The following is a 21,493-nucleotide window of genomic DNA, read 5'->3' as shown; positions in this document are numbered from 1 at the left end:
CACTCTCGTTCACTGAAAACATTCGCTCTTTTGAACCCATCGTTCACTCACGAGCCAACACAGTAGTGACACACACACACACACACACACACACACACACACACACACACGTCACACACAACACACACACAATGATACGACAAACACGATGATACGACTTTTCACGCACCAGCAATTAACGAGGGAATCTTGGAAAACATGTTGGAACGCGGCCCCGAGGACTAGAGCTTGACACCTGTGACCTTTGACCATGATATTTCCCTAATAAAGTGGCCTGTTATTAGATACACTTGAAAAGGGCGGTGTACCTAATGGAGTGTCCGTGTGATTCGTTTACGGCGAGGTGGCAACAGCTTCAATGCGCATTACCGGCACCTACTGGTTGAAGTCATATGAACTGAAAAAAGAACGAATCACTGTCGGAAGTGATTCGTTCACTAACCCTAACCCTTGTATTTATATTCGCCAATCAAAACATAAAAATCAGACATTTGGTTAACCACTTTATATGACAATATATATATATATATATATATATATGTGATTTACATTGTTATATGAGTTGGTGTTCGATATTTTATTCCTTAGTCTAAGACCTTTTTTCACTTTCATTTGCAAAAGAAATACAATTTTAAGCATATTTGGTATTTATTTTTATTCACTTATATGGGAATAGAACTTTACATCTTTTGTTGTAATATAACTGATTTTAATATAGAAGCTGGTGTAACAACAGATTTTTGTTGGTGGTGTGCCTCGAGATTTTTTCCAATGAAAAGGTGTGCCGTGAATGAAAAAAGGTTGGGAAACACTGGGTTAAGGTGACAACCGGACAGGACCAGGAAGCGTGATCACAGCTCGTCCGAGGAGTAGACTTCGACTCCTGCTATTGGCCATTTACAGGTACCTCCTGGAAGATGAGGAAAATAGGTGTGGTCACTACCAAGGGTAAAAAACAAAACAGAAACACATGCAGCAAAACTCCATCCTCTTTCTATCCATCTTATCCAGCATATACATGTTATCCAACATATCTATCTATCTATCATGTATGTATGTCTGTATGTATGTACTATGTATGTATGTATGTATGTATTTATGTATGTGTATGAATGTATGTATGTATGTATGTGTGTGTGTGTGTATGTCGTTAGATACATACATTCATACATTCATATGTATGTCTGTATGATGATGATGATAGAACTATTTATCCCACAGCGGGGAAATTGTCACAGCAGCATACAAGAGTGCAAGAATACAAGCGACAAGTGCTAAATGTAAAAATGAATCAATAACAGACAAGGACAAAGACAAGTGCCACTCGTAGCGGTAGAGACAAAACACATGATCAGGTGCCACGCATGTTGGACACTCTGACAGCAGTAAGAATGAAGGACCTGCCGAATTTCGCCTTCTACACCGTGGCTGGTGGAATAGGATGTATGGATTAAGTCTGTATGTATGGATTAAGTATGTAGTATGTTATCTATCTATCCATCCGTCCATCTGTCCGTCCGCCTGTTTCCATGCCAATGCTTGATGTGGACTCATGCAAAAAACAACTTCATGCGTGCATGCCACGCACGTTTTACCTTGCGCTCCAGTCGGGCCTTGTGGGCCAAGGAGGTAAGAGTGAGTTCTCTAACGTTAGGGGAGGGCGGGATCAAAAACATACAAAGACAACAAAACAGCGGTGATTGACAGAAGCAAGTGGCCACGTTGGTGCGCTGCTGTGGACCCTCACCTCCAAATTTCCACGGGCTTTCTTTAACACGCCGTGGGTGAGCGACACTGCGGGCGGGGACAGACGAAAAGACATCAGCGTCACGCTCCAAACACACACGCTTGCACGCTGTCTACTTCTCATAACATAGCCACTTGAATTTGTTCTTCTAAGCTTAGGTCATAGCCCTCAGACGACGACTTACGCTGGTCGATGATGACCCTCTCCATGCCCTCCTTGAGCTGGTTGGTGGTGCGCAGGCGTTTGACAGCTCCGCTCAGCATTCTGTCCTGTTGGGACAATCGACTCTTCAGGCGCGAGATCTCCCTCTTCAGATCGTCCTGCGGGCGGGAGCGGAATCACACACTTGAGTAAGGTTGAAGTCCAATGGTGTGGCCCGAGTGCGCTGCAGCGTACCTGTTGGTTGTGAGTCGCCGTCATGGCGCCCCCGAGCGGCAGAGAGACTCTCCACACCAACTTGAGCAGGCGGGCGGCCTCGTCCAGAACCTGCTGCGTCGTGCTCACGTCGCCCGACAGCTGCTTCACGCTCTCCTCGTCCGGCATCTCCACATGGGCAAATGTGATCAAACCTTCCTGTTTTTTTTTTTTGCATTGATTTTCAGTGATGTCAGTGTTTGAAAGCTTGACCCTACCTTGTTGAGACAGCGACGCAGCTGTACGTCCATGCCGCGTGCCAGCTTGCGTCCTTCCGAGATGAGCCTGCGGAGGGCGCTGTAGTCCTCCACCAGCGCCAAAATGTGGCGCCCATTGCGGTTGGCCCACAGGCGGTCCCCTGGCACCAGGCGGGAGGGAGCGCCCGTCACGCTTTCGCCGGAGCTGCTGCTGCCGCCGCCCCCCGTGCTGCCCCCCGTGCTGCCATCGCCGTCCACCTCGCAGCGCATTGGAGCGTCGGCGCCTTGGCGACCGGGCGACGCGCTCCCTTCATCTACAAGCGGGAGGCGAGACCATCAGTCACATTCCATTTTTTTAAAGCACAGTTAGTTCATTGTTGACAGGTGTTTTTGGAGTTTAGCATTATCTGTCAAATGTTGCCAAACGTGAAACAAGCCGTCAGTGTTTGATGATGAATGCCTGCCCTCTGGCGGTCTCACGTGACCTGGGCTCAGATGACCAGTGGAGGAGAGTAGGTAGTTGATGTTGATGGTTTCGGAGCGGCCGGGCCCTCGCCACAGCTGCTCCTCCAGCCTCTGTCGCAGGGTGCCGTTGGTGTGGATGCTCCTCTCCAGCTGCACTCGCAGGTGGCGGATCTCCGACAGCAGCTCGGACAGGTCGGCCGCGCCGCCGGGATCCTCCGTCGTGCCGGCGCCTGCGTGAAAGACAGCGGCGGGCTTACATTTGAAGACAACACACAAACGAAATGACATTGTGACTTTAAACATATCAAACCAACTTGGACTCTGCTCGGCCGTCTCCATCTTCTCGCGAACTTGCAGCTCGACACGCAGCGACTGCAAGAGGCGCTGCGAGTCGGTCACGTGCTGTCGCTGGAGCTTCACCTCGCACTGCAGACTGAACGCAAAAGACAAGGAGGAAAATGTCAGCTGTGATGCTCACGTGTTGCATTTTGAACAAAGAGCAAGGGAAAGCCAGAGGAGCCAAACGGGTTTCGGATTTCAGCGTCAGCCAGCAAAGCGGACGGGCGAGCGCTTAAGCAAATTGTACTAATAGCGCGTCGTCATGGTGATGCTGCAACACTGAGTGGCTTCACATTGCAACGTGTTTGATGAGTTGACAGACAACTATGACCCCCCCCCACCCCCACCTGCGCAGCTGGTCCTCGCCGGCGTGCAGCGATTCCTGCAGCCTGGCGTTCTCTCGAGCGCCGAGCTCCAGCTTTTCCCGCAGCCTGACGTTCTCCTGCCTCAGGAGGTCGCTCTCCTTCCTGTTCTGCTCCAGCTTGGCCGTGCGTCTCGCCAGGCTCTCCCGCAGCCGCTCGCCCTCCCGCTGTTTGTCTGGAAGAGGGCGAGGACGTGGCGTGATGCGCTGCACCGCACCTCGGGGTCACAAAAGAATGCGCCTCGAGTGTACCTTTGGACTCCAGGTTGACCTGCTCCTTCAGCGCTTGGTTCTGACCCCGCAAGAAGCGAAGCTCGTTGACCAGCTGAGCTTGATCCTCGCCGCCGTGGATGAAGATGTTGGTGGCCGCTAATGCAAAAGCAGACCCGAGTAAGCGTGCCGGCTTTGTAAATCGCCCGCTAACATGCCCGGCGAGCGCTCACCTGGGTCTTGCTCCACCTCGGCGAGCCTCCTCTCGAGCTGCTCCCTCAGGCGGTCGTTGGTGGAGATACTTTCCTCCAGGCGCCGCCTCAAAGCTCGGATCTCCTCGAGGTGCTCGGCCAGGAGGTCTGCGCAAACGACAGAACGAGACCCACGCCGAGACGAGATGATGTAAAAAAACATACAGCAATGGCATCGAGGCGAGTCGTCGACGCTCGACTACCTGAATTGACGGCCGGCGCGTCCGTGGAGGTGTTTGCCGCCGAGTCGACCGCCTCGTGGCGTTCCTGATGATGGGCCATGACGGACCGATGCAGGTCCAGCTCGCCGCGCAGGCTGACGTTGAGCTGCTCGCTGCCTCTCAGACGCTGGTGAAGCACTTGGTTCTCCCTCTGCAGGAGCAAAAGTCGATCGCCGGTCGCGTCCGCCACCTCGGCTCCTTCTCCTGTATGTGAACGCCATTACTGTTTCTTTTCTTTCCAGCAGAAATGGATAGGTGCTACTTAATAATGCAATTTGAAAGTGGAAGGGCGAGGGAGGGCAGGGGAGGGAAAGGGGACACCTGCGGCGTCCTCGGCCTGCGTGGGACGCCTCAGTGCGCCACAATGGCCGTGAGTGGAAAAGAAGTGCTGGGGCGAGCGTGCCATATGATACCACGTGAGACCAAGAGAGCACGTGATGGAATTTACGATGAGGAACGACGCGGAGAGTGGTGCAAAACTGCAAATCGCACCTTGCGTGGGCGGCCTGCCGTGAATGGAGGACCTTTCGCTGTGGGGGCTGTTGGGACTCTGGACTCGGAGCTGACTCTGCAGGCTCTGGATGAGGCAATTCTTCTCCTGCAGTTCTTTGGCCAACCTGAGAGGAGGAGGAGAAAGATGACAAGGGTCCATCACTCTCTTCAAGAAAATTCTGAGGGGCTAGAAAATTCCTGGTTAAGTTTCTGCTGGGAGGTTAAGATGGAGAATACTGGACTTTTTCCAACCAAAGCGTACAACATAGAAAATGGCCCGGAATTCTGTACCATGCTCAGCCGGGTGGCCAACAAAACCACAAACATTTCTAACCACACCGTTTTAGACAGGCACACAATAAAAAAAAAAAAAAAGTCCACAGCAAACGTCAAGCCTCTCTACGCCACTCACGCGTCTAAGCGCTCGCCGGCGCGCTCGGTCACGGCGATATTTTGCCGAAGCAGGCAACCGACATGTTTCCGCAGCCAATGTCTCTCGGCCTCCAGCTCCGCACGCAGCTTTTCCAGCTCCTGCTGGACCGGGCCGGCGGGGCTGTCCGCCAGCCCCTGTTCACTACAAATAAATGCCAGCCTTTAGCGAAGGCGTCACAAGTTCTGCTGTGAAATTACACAAAGGGTAGAGAAAGTCTGTTCAAAAGGTACAATGTCTCCTCACTGTTTGTCCTCTAATGTTCTGATTCGTACGCCGCCGCTGACCCAATTGTATCATCAATTATTTTGTTGACACACACATGAAAATAGGTCAGTGGCCAGGCAGACGCCATTCAAGTCCAGCCCAGCCCAGCATGCCAGACGGGGTCACGAGGCAATTAGGGGAAAGGCTAGAGGGGAGCTTTGCTTTTAAAGAGGTCATGAGGCAAACCAAATCTTAGAAACAGCGCAACCCCCCCAAAAATCTTCCATCAGTGCCATGAGGGGGTGGGCTGACCTATAAAAAAATAGCAGCCCCACCATGGACTTGTAAAATGGTCTACAAACACGGCAAACCCCCCCCCCCAAAAAAAAACCCCAAAAAAACAATGCGCTGAGCCGTTGTCAGTTTTCAAATGCGCTGAGGGAGGTACTAAATATGGAATGAGACGTACCTGCGAGAAAGCTCCAGAGCTGCCACATCTTCATTCTCACGATGCGTCTCTCCTAATAGACACAATAGTTGTCAGTAAAAATCAGCAATGCTTGAGGACTCTTAGGTTTCGGTCAACGAGCCTCACCGCTCGCCTCGCTACCTTTGTCCAGGCGTCCCTCCAGCCGATCCAGAATCCTCAGGCTCTTATCCAGCTGCTCCTTGAGCACCTCGTTCATGTAGCCTTCGGCCGGGCTGGCGTGGAGCATCTCCTGGAAGGCCCTCCGCAGCTCGGCCGTCTGTCGGCGCTGAAGGCCCGCCAGTCGCCGGCTTTCCTTGAGCTGCTGCCTGAGCTGCGACAGCTCCCTGGCTTGCGACTGCACCAGGGAGTCCAGGGTGTGGGAGGAAGGCGCACACCCATATCAGACGTGATTGACAGAAAAGAATTCAGCATTTCTGACAATTCCAACCTGGCAGGCGATGTGGAGCGGCTACGCGCTTGCTGTAGCTGCCCCTTGGCGCTTGTCTTTCTTTCCGCCTCATTGGTTTCCCCGCTCGTGGCCCGGGGCTCTCCGTCACGCGTCTGCTCCCTACTGGGCCTGGCGGGACGGCTCTGCGTTCCGTCCCCATCGGTCAGCTGGTCGGAGCGGTGGCCGCCCATCGGGTCAACGGCGTTCCTTTGCATCTGGCGGGCGAGTTTGGCTTGTCTTTCCAACTGGACCTTCAACTCTCGCACCTGCGCCTGGAGCAGTAGCGGGTCCTCGGAGAGGCCGTAGTCTTCGTAGGCCTGAAGGCTTTTCAGGCTGACCTGCAAACACAGAGTTAGCCTGTTTTCCTGTGTCAAGACAGAAAGCGGGCAGCGGTCGTGACGAAATACCTTGGCCGAGCTCAAGGAGGGGGAACTCGGGTACGGTGTGCTGGAGGCCGAGTCCAGATTTTCAGTGGAGGAAAAGTGCGCCTGCTCACGAGTCAGCAGCGAAGGGAGACTAGCGGCGCTTCCGCTCGCTTTGACGCCCACCTCGAGGTCTGGAAAACAAACAAACGAAAGCTTTAAACTGTGTCGAAGGTGCCAAGAACCAATTGTCCCGATTCAGAATCATTTGTTTTGTTTCCGATGGAAAGGCCCGTCAAAATGCGCTCTAAACTGCAGCACTCGCTTGGTGGAAACAAGGCCGGAGAAAAAAAAAAAGATTAAGAAGGAAGAGTGGAAATGATGACAGGACATGCATCCATGCAAAACATTGCATGGCGATACCACCAAAGTGAGAACCAGAAGAAAAGTGAGTTTAGGAGACAGCTGGAGTGTGTTACGGCCTCCTGCAGCCAGATTAGTGTCCACTCAGAAGACAGACATGCAGCGTCCGTCTCGACGGCGTCTGACCTGAGCTACTGCTCTCTTCCCTATCGTTGGCGCTCTTGGCCGTGGTTTCGTAACCCAGGTCCTGCAAATCCACCTGCACACCTTTGTCATCCTGCTCCACAGCTGGCATTGGAGGCAACGTTAAGTCACGTTAAGTGCGTTTGTCACTTGTAAGTGGAGGTAGCTTTCCATCGTGTCAAACGTGCACATGGAACGGAAGCAAAGATGGAGTCGTTCCTTGCAACAAAAAAGACGTGCTCACCTTTTGGCGCCGTGTTATTCGGTGTGGACTGAGCCAATTTCTCCTCCAAGTTTTTGCAGGCTTTTTTCTTCTCCCTCAGCGCCTTGTGGAGAGTCTCTAGCTGAGCTTGAACGTCGGGCGCTAAGCCCTTGGTGTCCGGCGGCACGGCGTGGGCTTCGCTCTCTTCCCTACGGGCGCGCTCCTCCTGCAGGGAGGCCTCCAGCTCGCAAATCCTCTGCGAGTGATCAGCGAGGGCCCGGGAGAGAATTTTCAGGTTGCCAAGGAGGTCCGACTTGAGGAGTTCCTCGTTTGGCCGAGTCAGGCGCCGCAGTCGTTGTCTGTTTTGTAGAGCTCGCTGAAGGTTGTCCAAGTGCCGCTGCAGGTCGGGCTTGCTGAACGAGCCGCTACTCGTACAGCCGGCAGCCAGAGAAGCAATCGCGGATTCCGCTGAACTAAGGCATTTCAGAAGAACTTTGGTCACCTTCTGACTTGAAGTTGGATCAGAACTTCCGCTTTTCCCGTCTTGATCCCGCTGCTCATTTTCTCGGAAAGGTTCCGTCTCTGTGGAAGACGAGTCGTCGTGCGCCGAACCCTCGGGTCCTCCAAAGACCCCTCTTGGGTTGGGCTCATCTGAGGAGGCGTTGGCTGCCTCTATCTTTAAACAGAGATCTTTGATTTCCACCTGCTTTCCCTGGCTGTCTGCCAACAAAAGGTGCTTCTTTGCCAAGTTCAAAAGTTGTGCAAGATGCTTGTTGAGCTCCTCCTTTTCCTGAAGCGCTCTCTGTGAATCCAGGCTGGTGCTGTCGCAGCCCATACAAGCGGAGCCCGCTCCCTGTCCCGACCCACCCTGGCCGCCCAGACTGCAGGCGGTCAGGTAGGCAATGGTGGACTCGGCGGCTCGCAGGGCCTCGGCGTACTGGCTATTGAGACGCTCCTTGTCCTGGAGCTGCGCGTGGAGCTCCTCCCAATCGGCCAGCTGCTCGCCCAGCTTGTTGATCAAAGCCTCCTTCTCCTGGCACTCCTGGTGGAGGAGCTCCAGCTGGTTAAAGAGACCAGCGTGGCCCTGAGTGTCATCCGGCGTGTACGTGGACGGATAGCCGCTGTCTGAAGCACGTTCGAAGGAAGAAGAAGGGCCGGCGCTCGGTTGCGACGATGCCGGGGAGTTGGTAGCGGATTGCTGCTCAGCGTCGGGTCGCCGCCGCGCTGCGTCCGCTTCGCTGCAAGCTTCCGGTCTCGGCCTCACCGGAACGGGCAGGCGAGATTTGAGACAGGCCTACGAAATATTTTTGTTCTTGTAAATTATTGTCTAAACATTGAAGACTTTTTTTTTTTTTTTTTCCTGTTCTTTAAAACACACCTTGTGTTTTGAAATCTTGCCATCTTGCAGAGTTGCCACTTCCTCCGTGGCGGGTGCGCCCTCCTCATCTTTGCCCTGCAAAGTTTCCCGACCGCGTCGTAATTCAGCCTGCCCGTCGCTGCTGTCGCCCGACGCGTCTGTGCTCTCCTTCTCCTTGTGCTCGCTGGACTTTTGTTCCTTCAGCAGACCTCGCAGATGAACGTTTTCAGCCGTGAGCCTGACGACTTCCTCTCTGCAGAGAGGGGATTGATTACAATTTCAAGCTGTACTGTACTTTGTGGCGGATGCGGAGAAAACAAATAAAAAGTCCGACCTTAGGTGCAGGAGTGGTGAAGCGAGACTTTTTTCAGAATGGCTCTCTGCGGTGGAGGCACACTGAGCATTCTCTCTGCTCTGGCCCAAGCCGCTGTCCACACTCTCATTCCCAAGCAGCTAAAAGGCGAGACGAGGCAAAATCAGCCAGCGCAATTCCTCTCAGGTTCCACATCTGTTTGTATGCGGCAAGAAATTTGAACGGAACTTTGTGATTCGTGAAATACCTGCACGAGTGGGAAGTCTGTCTGACTCGCTTGGTCTTGATAGCAGCACGTCCGTAACGCCTCCGTAACGCTTGCGCTGTCTGGCTGCTAGAGTAATGGGATGTGAGGCGAGTATGACATATGTGGCTCCATTTAAAAATAAAAAAAAAGGAAAATAATACTCAATGAGGCAACAGAATGCCCAAAAGTGTGCAAAGCGACAGCGGGATGGCATGACGTGTCTAATGTGATATGACCAAGGGACGTCGATTCATGGGGAAATGATAAAGATAGAGAGACAGGCTTGGTTAGGAACAATGGAGGAAAGAGTCAGGAGATTAGCTACAACAAGGAAAAAGACAAACACTTGGAAAACTGCATTTGAGACGACTGACAAATCAAGATATAGTCAACCTGGAATGTTTTCATTTTGTATTTGTGACTACGACAGCTTGGAGAAAAAAAAATCTGTAAGTGACAGCTTGTAACTCAAAAGACACGTAAGTTGCTTCAGTCAAGGTACCACAGCACTGGTTTTGTCTCAAATGCAGCCAGACACAGCAGAGGTTAAGTCAGGTTCAAAGGTTAGACGGGAGCTACACAAAGATGTTCGTTTCGCTTAACGTGGAAAGCGGTATGCTGGTAATTATTATTATTTAAAAAAAAAAAAAAAGTGTGCGCAGTTGAGAGCGTTTTGCTTTTGCAACGGCCAACCTGTTTCCATGGACGACTGCTGGCCAGGTTTTGTTCCTCCTTGTTGAAAGCATCTTGGCCGGCCTTCTCCTGTGCTGCCAATCTATTCTGGAGCTCCACGTTTAGAGCCTGAAGCCTACCGACACGCTCCTGCAGCTCCAGCACCTGACGGACACGCCGCAAACTCAGGTGACATCATTGCTCATTTCCGTTAGCCTCGCGTAAAATGAATCCACCTTCTGCTTGAGCTCCTGCGGCGAACTGTCGTCATGGGCCTCACCCACGCAGATGCTCATGTAAGACGTTTGGTCCCCGACGAAACTCAGCGAGTCCCCTGGAGCAAAAACAGCGTCAATATGCCTCCCCCAAAACAAACCCACGGCAAAAATGTCATTTCCAGGTCGTACGGCTGTCGATGGCGCCACCCACTCCACCGCCGCGGTTCTGGATGGCCCCCAAACGGGCCTGAAGAGAGGCATTCCAGCGCTGGGCATCTTCCAGCTGGTGCCGCACGCTCTCCAGTTCTTTGGGGTCGACTACGTTCACGCCTGAGCACAAACATTTAAAGTGTTGAATTTTGGATGTATTGACATTCCGTGCGTGTTCATAACACTTTCAATCACGTCTGAATCCATCAGGGATCCGGTCTGAGCCCACTGTGGTTTTTATGGATGATGGTGACGCTTAACGTGATGCAAACCAAAGTACAAGGGACTCCAGTAGGAGACGAAGGAGCATCATCATCATCATGGGCAAATGCTGAAATGACTTGTCAAGACCATCATTGCTTAGAGAGCTGCTTGTTACGTCCAGCTGACCTATTTCTACACCTTCCACTCGGCTCAATGAAGATTGACGCACTGACATGCGCACACACGCGCCCGCGTTAATGACGGCTTAGAATACTACCTGAGCGCACAAGAGCCACTTTGAATCAGTCTCAAAGTCGTGACCCGACTTGACTTTGAGATTAGGCGAGTCGAGAGTTGCTGTATTTTAAACAAACCGATTTGCTTTGTTATATAACGAGGCGTTCATCCGATTTGAGATTGGGCTAATTTCGCGAGTCGGCCCCCGATTAATACCCGCGGAGTTGTGACGTCATCGGCGGACAGACAAACAGTTTTGTGGGGAGGCTGGACAAGCACACAGGCATGCAAGAAAAACAAAGAGGGACAAACTGAAGACTTTATTCACATTTTTTTAACAAGGAGACAAGTCAGGGGTGACAGAGAGAGAGAATGACAGAGCGAGCGAGAAAGAGAAAACAAATAGCATGTCAGCATGAAAATAAGCAGGTGATGATGTTGAAGACAAACAGATGCTGAATTAGCGGGCTTGGGATCTTGTTAGCCAGAGCAAACACAGGTCGGAATGACAGAGGACAAAGAAGTGTGTGCGTTTCCCACAGGGTCACCAAACTCATTTCCTAGCAGCACTTGAGATGTGTTGGTTTCCTAGCAACCAAATTGCTACAATCCCCCCCCCCCCCCCCCCCCCACTGGGGGCTCAAGTAGGACTCTCAAGTGTTTGCGGCGCACCTTCTCTTATTTTGGCTCTGTCGAGCTCTCTCTCCAAGTCGTCCCTGAGCTCCTCGTTGGCTTTGACGCCGTCCTCCAGCTGCTGCCTGAGGAGCTGCACCGCGGTCAGCTCCAGCTGGAGAGCGTGAAGACGTTGGGCACTGTAAAGCGAATCAGGATTATTTCTTCCAAATATCCAATGCACCACATAGTGGGGAGTGAGTTGCAAATGTTCTTTTCCCACCTGTCCTGCTCCTTCACAGTCCTGACCAGGCTGGAGTAGAGCTGCTGCTCGGCCCTCAGAGCTTTGTTGAGCGCTTCGTGTTCCTGCTGCAAAGCTACCAGGGTGGGAAGGACCTGAAAAGAAAACAAACAAACCTTTAGCTCTTTTCTACGTCCTTCAAGCGCTTTTGGGATTTTTTAAATTGTACTTCTTGCTGGCTGTCTCCGCCAATCATGGTGCTCTCTCTTTGCGGGAGCCCCGATGGTGATCGATCCATGACCCGATCGCCTTGCTGGCCGAGGCGCTGCTGAAGAACCTGCTCAGGATCAGGAAGTAAACGCTAGTGCCGAGACGGTTGGTCCAACTTTCCAATGTGTGTGTAACGAGAGCCTCCTTACTTGGATGATTTCATCTTTGGTCTCGAGGGTGGCGGTCAGAGACTCGATATTGGCAACCTGGCCTTCGCCGCGGCCCTCCAGCTCGGACAGCGACGCTCGGAGCTCGGCCAAAGACATCTAGACGGACATCGGGGCACCGGTGAGTCGACGGAAAATGAAAAGGAGCGTCCACGTCGACGGAGGCAAACGAGACCTTCAATTCGTTCTCTCTCTTCAGCGCTTTGTTGAGAGCTTCCGTTTTCTGCGCCAGCTCTTTTTTGAGAACGACAACGGTCTTCTTGGAGACTGGAATGTTTTCCGTGCTGTCGTCGCTGTTCCTCCTGGAGAGCTCAGCTACGGCACCGGGAAAAAAACAACAACGGCAACGTATCAGCATTGTTGCCACTCGCACAATCACGTGCTGAATTAGGTTCACCTTCACGCTCGTCCAACTTCTCTTGCATGATTTGGATGGTTTGTCTGAGCTCCAGCACGTAATCTGGCTCCCCGCCGTGCTCCGTGTCCCGACCAGAGTGGAGGAGCCTCTGCAAAAATCGGCACGCACAAAAGATGTCCCTCTGAACTTGTCCAGTAATTAAAAGGAGTCAAAATGAAGCCGAGGATTATGAGCTCATCTTGGGCCTTTAACTTAAGCACGTTTTACAGCGGAGGCCATTTTATCCCGCGAGGGGCTTACGTCGATGACGGCGTCTTTTTCACTGAGGACGAATCGGAGCTCTGCGGTTTCCAAAGAGTCCTTCTGGGCCGCTGTGGAGTTTTGCCTCTCAGCGGCGGCCAGCTGATGCTGCCGCTCGGACAGCTGCCTCCTCAGCTCCTGAATCTCCTGGGAACGCTCGGACAGCATGCGGTTGTAGTGCTCGGCCGACTCCTGACGAGATGAAAACGATATTGTTAGAACGTGTACACGTCGAGTAGCGTGTATTTTGGGCAAACCTTGATGAGTTGGTCTTTGCTCCGAACGGTTGCCAGCAGTCCTTGCACGGCGCCCTCGTTGTCGGCCACGAGCCTTTCCCTGGCTTTCACCGCCTCGGCCAGCATGGCCTCGTTCACCTTTAACCTCTGGCCCAGCTGCTCGGCCAAGTCGCGGGCGTGACTTTGCGACTGGCTCAGCACCGACTCGGACAATTCCTGCGAGAAGACGGGAGGCGGACGAGTTCGAGCGACAGCCCTTAGCGTGTTAGCGTGTGCCGACTTGCCTCCAAATCTTTGGTTTTGCCGTCGAGGGAGAGCTGCAGCTGGCTGATGAGGGAGTCTTTCTCTCTCAGCGACCTGTTCAAGTTGTCCTCCACGTCTTGCTTGGCCCTCTGTAGGTTCTTTAGCGTGTTTGCGAGGTGCTGCAGTTCCACGTCCTTCTCCTTGATCAGGCTATCAAAATTCTGCGCGTGGAAAAAATACACGAAGCTCATTGATATTAGGAAAGGAATGTCATTAACATTTTGGCTTTCATCTCCTCACGTTGATAGTTTCTTCGTTGTGCGACAGGGAGTTCTTGAGCCTCTGCAGGTCTCGATCCTTCTCCCTGAGCGACAGCTGCAGCTGGTGGATTTCGTTGTCTTTCTCTTCCATGGCTGCAAACCTCTCATCCAGCGCTTGCTGCGAGTCGGCAGCGTCAACAACCGTTAAAGTCGTATCTCAAGGCACCAGATCTTGCAAGCACGCTCACCTCCAGCGCCTTTTCCTTTTCTTTCAGCCTTCGGCACAGCTTGGCGAGCATGCCGTCGTTCCCCGCTGGACTCTCGTTTAGCTCAAAATCTTTGACCGTGTTTAAGTACTCCTAAAATAAGAAACCAATCAGTAAAGAAAAAAAAGAAAAAAAAGTTTTATTTTTATTCTTTATTCAAAGGAACACAGCGGCGTGCGTCACCTGTAACTGCTGCTCTTTATCGGCCAAGGTGGACGTTAGCCGATGGATGGTGACTTCGTGGGCGTGCACTTTTCTTTTGGTTTGCTCCAACAGCTCCTGGTACTGCTGCTCCAGAGAACGTTCCTTCTCCTCAATCTCGCCGCTTAGCTTTTTCACTTGGTTGTTGAGATCCTGGAAGGGCAGATAATATTTGACACGGAGCTCTTCTGAATGTCGAATTAGATCTTACATTCAAGGCTTTGTCTCCCTTCTTCTTCTGCTGCTGCAGGTCTTCCAGCTCCACCTCCAGCTGCTCCTTGGCCTGCTGCAAGTCAGCCAGCTCCTGCTCCCTCCTGTCCAGGGCCCGCTGCAGCTTCTGGGCTTCCATCACCTTGACGTGGTGCTCGCCTTGGAGTTGGATCAGCTCTGTTTGCTTGGCCGTCAAGAGACTTTGGTGCTCTTCCGCTCCCTGTGGGAGAAGTCGACACAAGACGCTGGTCTTGAACTGAAAGGTTTCCATGGTCGCACGCAGACCCACCCGGATTAAGAGAGGCAACTTGCCTGATATTTTTGCATCTGGGCCTTGTGCGCCGTTTCCCTGGCTTTGGCGAGGGCATCGTCCCGGTCCTCAATCTCATGGCACAACTCTGCAATCTGCGGGGATGGAAGTTAGCAAAAATAAAAGTTGGGCTTCCAAAGGAGCATCAAAAAAAGGCCTCGCACCTCTTTGTCTTTTTCTCGGAGGACCTGCGTGAGCCCTTGGATGGTTTTGTCTCGCTTGAGCCCGTTTTTCTTCTCCGCTTGGAGTTCATTCTCGCTCTCGTCCAGCCTTCCCGACAGCGCCTGTGCACAAATGTGGTTTCATTGGACCTTTTTACGGACAAACACAAGACGACAAGTTGCATTGCGGCTTTTCACGCTACCTTGGCTTGGCTCTGACTTTCTTCCAGTGTCTTTGTCAGGTTTTCATGGGCGCTTCTTGCCTGGGTGAGCTCTTCGGTCAGCCGCTTGTTGACGGACTCCAGTCGATGAAGCTCGCTCTGCTCAGCGAATTTGGGACACAGAAGAAGAGGGAAGATAAATACGCATCTTAACTTTGAGTGACATTTCCCAACAGCGCCAGTCTGCCCGGTTGGACGGCAGCACAGAACTACCTCCACCGCGGCAGGCAGGTACTGATCATCAAATTCTTCCGTGAGGTCGTGCAGAGACTTCCACTGAGCCTCTTTGCGCACTCGCTTGTTCGGGGCGGGGAGCTGGCCGGCGGTGAACCTCTTCAGGACGGGGATGCGGCTCCCGCAAGGGACTGAAACTTCTTGCTTGCCGAGGCAGCGCAGGAGCTGGATCAAGTCGGAGATCACCGAGGGCTGCCGTGAGGTTCTGCGGAGGAGCATTTGAGCTTGAGCCTTTCCTACCGGATCCACGTTGGCGGCGTGTCGGGAGACAGCCGCCTTGGCTTCTCGGACTTTGGTCCTACCCGGCTTGGTTTCTGGAGTTTCAAAGTCTCGATTGAGGGACTGCAGGGACGCGGAACGGGCTTTTAATCCGGGCCTAGGAAAGGTGCCCTTATGGTGGACCAGGTCCAGGTACATGCTCTGAGAGCTGGCCCGCGAGCCCCGCAAACCAAAGGTCTTCGTTGGGCTGTCCAGCCCCAAAGTCGATCCCATCCTCCATTTCTTGAGACCCGAACGACCCGGAAGCACTCCTTTGCCCACGAGTCGATCCAGACTCACACATCTCCTCATGCGCTGACTACTGGCGCGTTCCCTCGGCGATTTTGTGTCATCTGGCGGCTGAGTGACGGCCTCCTCGTCAAAACTGGCTGCCCCGGACGACCTGAGGGACGTCTTTGCGCTCTCCTCGTCGCTCTTTTCCTGATCCACGTTGTGTTTGTTGTAGACGTGGATGATGCACTGGATCAGGTGCGCCTTCTCCGCTTGGATCTTCTGCACGCGGCCGTTGTGCTGTTCCTGCAGCTGGCTGAGGTTCACGTCGCACTGGATCACCTTGTCCAGCTGGAATACGCACTTGCCGCAGAGGAACTCGCCGCGGCCGTCGCGGGTCACCTCCCGGCCCAGCACGTGCGACAGAACCACCTGCAGCTTCCTTTTTGCCGCCGAGCTGAAGATCCAGCGACACTGGTTGCCGACGAGACGGCCGCTGCATATGCGACACGAGTCCTTCATGTCTCCGTTCACATTGGTCCGCACATGAGAGATCCAAAACGTCCGTTCCTAAAGATCCTCTGCCAGCCGGCCGGCCGCAGAAGAGCGAGCCATCGCTGGGCGACGCGTGGGAGAGAATGAATGATTACAGAGCAGTGTAAGCCGTAATCCTTCCATAATCCCTGCTCCTGCCTCTGTTCCGCTCGCATCCGACACAAGTGATCAGATCAAATCCTCTGACGCTACCGGAGTCATCTTTGTTCTGGCCGATGCCTGCCTTGCACGGCGTCAACTTTAAAGAACGCGCCGGAGATGGGACCTGCCGATTCCTCGTCCTGGGAGTGCCTTTGCTCTTAAGAATCCACTTAAGCGACTTGTCGTCCAGAAATCACTGTTGTCACATATCCCATTACAGCCGAGCCGGTTCTCTGTCGTGTGGCGAGCCGAGGCTGCTTTTCAGTAAATACGGACGGCCGTAAATAACTGACTCCAGACAGCCCGGTAATCCGGTTTTAACTCTGTGACCGGGCACCCGACGAGGGACAGCGAGTTCACTATATGGGAAGTCATGAGATGCTGCTCCAAGCTTGACAATTAATAGATCAATGACATCAAAGCTGAGTTCCATCGATGGCATTTTGCATTGTTTGGATGACTTAACCGATCGACGCTGCGCTTTTGATTCAAAGAGGGGGGAAATTGTGTAACAGGCTGAAACAAAGACATTTCTCTGGCTTGAAGGGTCAAAGCAAAACAAAAAAGGATGCGCTGTGCATTTCAAAAGCACCGACCTGGTTGTCAGGTTTCATTTGGTCCTTTTCTTTGAGGAGTTGCTCCTTCAGGGCCTGGGGGTCAACACAAAAACAAGCGGCGTGAGGACAAATGGAGTCAGAGGAGTGAGTTCGGGCCATCGCGAGGAAGCCACACCTCAAGTTCGTCCGTCAGCTGTTTGACTCGCTCGTTTGAAAGCGTGTCCATCGCTCTGTGCCTGTCGTTGCTTTGACGGAGCTCCGCTTCCTGGTTGGTCAATGTCATCTTCAGCTGCTCGATGATGCTGGAGGGGGCAAAACAACAATAAAACCTCTCCAACGTGATAGGCGGGTTGCTCTTTATGCTTACTCGTCCTTCTCCTGCAGGGCCAGCTGCAGGTCTTGCGCGGGCGAGGGGGGGTCGGGCGGTCCCGCGAACTGGAGCTGCTTCTCCATGTTGATGTTCTTCAGCTTCTCTTGCTCAGCGATGGCCGCCATCTTCTCCACCTCATCTTCGGCCGTTCGCAGACACTGATGCAAGAGAATAATAAACATTTGTGGAAGATGGGGTAATATCCCATTTACTGTCCTATAGGGGGCAGTGATGAGCTTTGCAAAGTTTGGACTTACTTCTTCCAGTTCGGAGATCCTCTGGTTGAGCGAGTTTCGGAGCGCGTCCATGTCTCGCTGCGCTTGCTCTCTGACGCGCTGCGGCTCTCCCGTCTCTCGACCGGCCAGACTCTCCAACGCTTTGCTGCCAAAGCATTCGTGGCTGAGCTCATGGCAACGTATAAGATTGGACAAAACCGGGCGGTTCTTACGACGCGGACACGAGCAGCTCCTGCTTCTCTGCCAAGTCTCTCTTCATAGACTCCAGCTCCACTTTCAACTCGATGTTCTGCGGAGACGTTATTGAATTGATTGCGGCGAGCCCAAACGACTTAATTCCAACTAAAAAAGTAAGTACGCCACCGTTTTGAATATGTCCTCTGTGGAGCCGTCGCATTTCTGCTGCATGCGCTCCTCCAGGAAGTAAATGCGCAGTTTCAGGTTGAAGTTCTCCTTCTTGAACGCGGTGATTTGCTGCCAACAAAAAGCAAACAAACATATGAGCACGCCATTACTCTCCTGATCTGGTAGTCTTGAGTTTGAAAACTTCAAAATGTGACAAAGCAGTGAATCACGTGCATAGAACAACTATATGTGTGTGTGTTGTTGGAATGAATGAAGGTCTTCATCATGCACTTATGTGAGAGCCAGGCCAACTGTGCATCATTGTGCCGCGGGGCATGCATCTGGAAACGGGGGGTTTGTGGTGGGGGTGCAGTCTGCTCTCTTCCAGTCCGTAAAACATTTCATCATGCGACCGGCCGCTAGCCAGGCAGCTCACGCCGACATGTCTGAAGGTCAGCACGCCGCTGACATCCTCCTCCTCCCCCATAAATGGTTTTGTGTGGTTCAGGTGGTGTGTAACGCAATGTGACGACATGCAATGGATGCAAAAGCCAATGGAGACTAACTTGCCAGCTTGCCGCCAATGCAAAGAACTCACATTTTCGTAGTCCTTCATGGTGAGGGCTTTGATTGGGGCCATCTTGCTGGGACAGGACGCCGCTGTTGGGACAACAAGAAAGGATTAGTCAGATGACCAGAGGCTTGTGAAAAGTTTTTTTCCCCCGACAAGGTAAGCACTTTATTATTCTCGTTACTTCCAAACTTTTGTAGCATTTTTTTTGTTCGCCATTTTTCTCTCTCCTCAGCATCCCTTTGTCAAGTCAGCCTCTGTTCTCTATGTGCACATTTCGAAACTAGACGAGAGAATCCTCGGCGGGCTCGTCTAATTAGACTCTTGCGGCCGTTCGCTTCGCTCATGTTTGGAAACGGATGACAACGGCGGCGGCGTTAATGAACACACAAGGGAGAACGCAACGTCAACAAACAATAGAGGAGCTTTGCCGTACCTGTCATGACGCCCGCAGCGGAGTGGTCGCCAGCATTTATGGAGTCCAGGAGGGCGCAGCTGCGGATAAAAACATTTGGTGAGCAGAATCAATGAGCGGCCAATGGCGGCGTTGTTGCATCACATCACAGCGGCGTACGTGCTCAAGAGCAGCACTACTTCTATCTAAAAGACAATCAAGAGCGATGTTTACTTGTTACTCACGCTGGCCGCTCGCACACAACCCTACGGACACACTCCAGAAATAGCTGAAGAATGACTCTTGCCTCATTTACATGCTCGCTCGCTCTCGCCCGCCCGCTCTTTCTCTCTCTCTCTCACGGTGTGTGTGAAAGACACAGCATGTGCTGGTGACAGCCGAGCTCTCAAATTCAAAACGCAGGACACAAGACGCTTTGCTTTGGTGCTCGGACAAGAAGACCACTGTGATGGTGTCACTTCAACCCCCACCCACCCCCTAGAAAAACAACACTGGCAAGACACATCTGCACAACCTCAACAATACAATGAGCTTCAGTACTCTGCTGAGAATAAAAAATAAATAAATAAATAAAATAAAACTGACTACATTCCTGGTTAGACTGGCTTTGGCTCAAGTGTTTGCTTTCCCACTCCTGACCCTTGACCCCTGGTGAGCTAATAATCAAAGTTATGATAATGTAAAAATAATAATAATAATGACTTCATCCCATAAAAAATATTTTGATAATTTTTCTTTCCTTCCGATGGAAACTATCCAGAATTTTCCACCCTTATGCAAGCCGAATAATAGCTCGACAAAAACACACAGTAATACTTGAAAGAAGTCATCACACATTTCCTGTGCAGATGAAGAGGAAGCATGCTCGCGCATGTGACAGATTTAAGCAAACAACAAAACCAAGATGTCAAACAACATTCATCACTAAATGTGCTGGCACATTAAGGAGCACCATGCAGTATCAAGTAGACAGCAGAGAATCCCTCTCTTTGACAGTTTGGCAGAGGCATCCGTGTCAACCAGTAGCCAAACGAGAAACAGCACAACAACACACAACTTCCTCTTTTTCGCCTTTTCGCTAAGCGCTCGTCCGCTTTTCGACCGATACGTCCGAGTCACCGCCGGTCTCTCACAAGGCAGCCCAATTTGTCGTAACTCACACCGTGCATATCAGCTAACATCTTGGATTACTCCGGCGGCACGCTTGCCACCTGGATGCCCTCCTGAGCCCAAGGTTAGGGATGCATGGGTGAGATACACGCAGCGGCAGGAGGATCTATCAAGCTGCAAACACAACAGGAAGCCAGTACTACAGCAGCAGCAGCAGCAGCAAGAGCGTCAAATGAGGCTGTTTGACCTACCGGGTCAGCGCGCTCTGCTCTCCCCAATGTCACTGCGAAATAAGCCCAAAAGCGACAAGCAACACTGTGGCTGTTACTGTGTGAGGAGGCGGGGACGTGGGTTGGCTGCAAAAACGGAAATGTGTCGTCCACATTGGATGTGGCAGATGTGACCCATCATTTGTAAGTACAGCAGTACCATGACTTCGGGGTTTCAGTTCCCCGACCAATATGATGAGACATTAGTGTTATATTTATGATATAGCGAAGCAGCAAAACCAACATGCATTTATGTAATTTTCATGAATGTGTGCTAGTACCAATGAATGAATGGAAGTGCAGTTGTGATGACATATTCAAATATTAAGTCTAAATATTGAATCAGTGTTTATGCTAACCAGAGCTTTGACATGTTTGTTGTGAAAAAAGAGCACTACAGTTTGCAATTCGCAGATTTTTTTAATCGTTTTAAATTTTTGATGAAAATGGAATTAAACTACAGATAATGACAATTACTAGAGATACATTAGCACATCCAATATGGCGGCGACGTCAACGTACAATGGGAGGGCGGATAGACGTATCAGACGTCGCCCCGCCTTCCCATTATTTCCGCAATCGTCAACAAAGGGTGCCAGCCAATCAACACCCGGCCCTATACATGATTGACGTTTGTGGCTCGGCTGCAAAATATTATCAATATCACTGGATGCTAAGTAGCCCCAATAGTCATGAAAAGGCAAAAATGCGCTGCGTGGAAGTTTACGAGAGGAAAAAGTCCTGTCATGAGAGCACAAGAGGCTATCTGTAGCTATCAGTACGTGGCACACCAAACATGGCATACAGTGAAATACACAATCAAGTCAAACATATATTCAGTTGATAAACGGAGCATTAGCAACGGGGTTAGCTTTAGCTGGACTCACCCCTCAAGTGGAGGAGCGCAGACATGCTAATTGTTAGCCAGCTAAGAGCCAGACTTTCCCCCCCCTTCTTTTTTTTACCTTCCGTTCAAGTCAACGGGGAGCGTCTGGTCGTCGCCCATCACCGAATCCATGATAGTATTTGTCGCTTAGTTGGTGCTTTCCGAGTCGTGGCGTAGCATTTCTGGTGTCAAAACAAGTCCGTTTAACGCTGGAAAAGCGGGACGGGATTCAAAATAGTCCAAGCTGCCGCCATCATGCTATTCGTGACGTCACCAGGGTGTACGTTGGAGGCCGCCGATGCATTCAGGGAACCTCGGAGATTGTGGAACTACTACGACGAGATTCACGAGAGCAAGAGAGATTTTAAATTTAATACAGCAAAATTACTATGGCACTGTGTATTTTTAACTACAACATGCAATTTATATTGGTGCAATTT

The 21,493-nt window shown here is 51.8% G+C and overlaps 1 protein-coding gene and 1 long non-coding RNA gene across 9 annotated transcripts; one reads left to right on the top strand and one right to left on the bottom strand.

The window, feature by feature from the left end:
* Window positions 1–637: 637 nt before the first annotated feature.
* Window positions 638–16,737, bottom strand: cdk5rap2 (CDK5 regulatory subunit associated protein 2). 5 transcript variants are annotated; one of them, XM_088392013.1, is made up of 42 exons: window positions 15,089–16,737; window positions 14,858–14,974; window positions 14,658–14,777; window positions 14,496–14,588; window positions 14,185–14,403; window positions 13,956–14,126; window positions 13,755–13,865; window positions 13,547–13,684; window positions 13,288–13,467; window positions 13,025–13,219; window positions 12,768–12,959; window positions 12,507–12,615; window positions 12,285–12,424; window positions 12,092–12,208; window positions 11,902–12,009; window positions 11,715–11,827; window positions 11,492–11,631; window positions 10,358–10,498; window positions 10,187–10,284; window positions 9,972–10,115; window positions 9,279–9,365; window positions 9,053–9,171; window positions 8,740–8,971; window positions 7,404–8,655; window positions 7,163–7,264; window positions 6,659–6,807; window positions 6,252–6,589; window positions 5,945–6,177; window positions 5,804–5,855; window positions 4,698–4,822; window positions 4,188–4,409; window positions 3,967–4,092; window positions 3,776–3,892; window positions 3,510–3,699; window positions 3,138–3,256; window positions 2,844–3,053; window positions 2,380–2,672; window positions 2,144–2,290; window positions 1,932–2,067; window positions 1,748–1,794; window positions 1,596–1,644; window positions 638–910 (listed from the first exon to the last, which is right to left on the bottom strand). In XM_088392013.1, exons 1-42 carry the CDS (start codon window positions 16,118–16,120, stop codon window positions 852–854), a joined length of 8,082 nt encoding a protein of 2,693 aa, XP_088248139.1. In that variant the 5' UTR covers window positions 16,121–16,737; the 3' UTR covers window positions 638–851. The 5 variants fall into 5 exon arrangements, with proteins under 5 accessions (XP_088248139.1, XP_088248135.1, XP_088248136.1 ...); XM_088392009.1 differs by lacking the exons at window positions 14,496–14,588; window positions 14,658–14,777; window positions 14,858–14,974; window positions 15,089–16,737 and adding an exon at window positions 5,110–5,271 and having other exon boundaries at window positions 14,185–14,469; XM_088392010.1 differs by lacking the exons at window positions 14,496–14,588; window positions 14,658–14,777; window positions 14,858–14,974; window positions 15,089–16,737 and adding an exon at window positions 5,110–5,271 and having other exon boundaries at window positions 9,279–9,362; window positions 14,185–14,469.
* LOC148389355 (uncharacterized) lies at window positions 16,544–19,367 on the top strand. 4 transcript variants are annotated; one of them, XR_015861698.1, is made up of 3 exons: window positions 16,544–17,119; window positions 17,236–17,807; window positions 18,079–19,367. It is a non-coding gene; the product is annotated as an uncharacterized LOC148389355 (long non-coding RNA). The 4 variants fall into 4 exon arrangements; XR_015861697.1 differs by having other exon boundaries at window positions 16,546–17,119; window positions 17,236–18,532; window positions 18,609–19,367; XR_015861695.1 differs by having other exon boundaries at window positions 16,548–17,119; window positions 17,236–18,532; window positions 18,661–19,367.
* Window positions 19,368–21,493: the final 2,126 nt, after the last annotated feature.

Source organism: Syngnathus floridae, chromosome 12, assembly GCF_059516105.1.
Source record: "Syngnathus floridae isolate MCC-2025c chromosome 12, RoL_Sflo_1.0, whole genome shotgun sequence".
NCBI classification, from domain to species: domain Eukaryota; kingdom Metazoa; phylum Chordata; class Actinopteri; order Syngnathiformes; family Syngnathidae; genus Syngnathus; species Syngnathus floridae.
The sequence above is the reverse complement of the archived record's forward strand: the minus strand, read 5'-3'. Positions and strand labels throughout refer to the sequence as shown.

Excerpts from the sequence above, each read along its gene's own strand:
- cdk5rap2 (XM_088392013.1), bottom strand. The coding sequence starts at position 16,120 with ATGAAGGACTCGTGTCGCATATGCAGCGGCCGTCTCGTCGGCAACCAG. Across the intron at positions 13,685-13,754 it reads AAAAGGAAAAGGCGCTGGAG|CAAGCGCTGGATGAGAGGTT; the intron begins GTGAGCGTGCTT and ends GCCGACTCGCAG. Across the intron at positions 2,673-2,843 it reads CACTGGTCATCTGAGCCCAG|ATGAAGGGAGCGCGTCGCCC; the intron begins GTCACGTGAGAC and ends TCCCGCTTGTAG.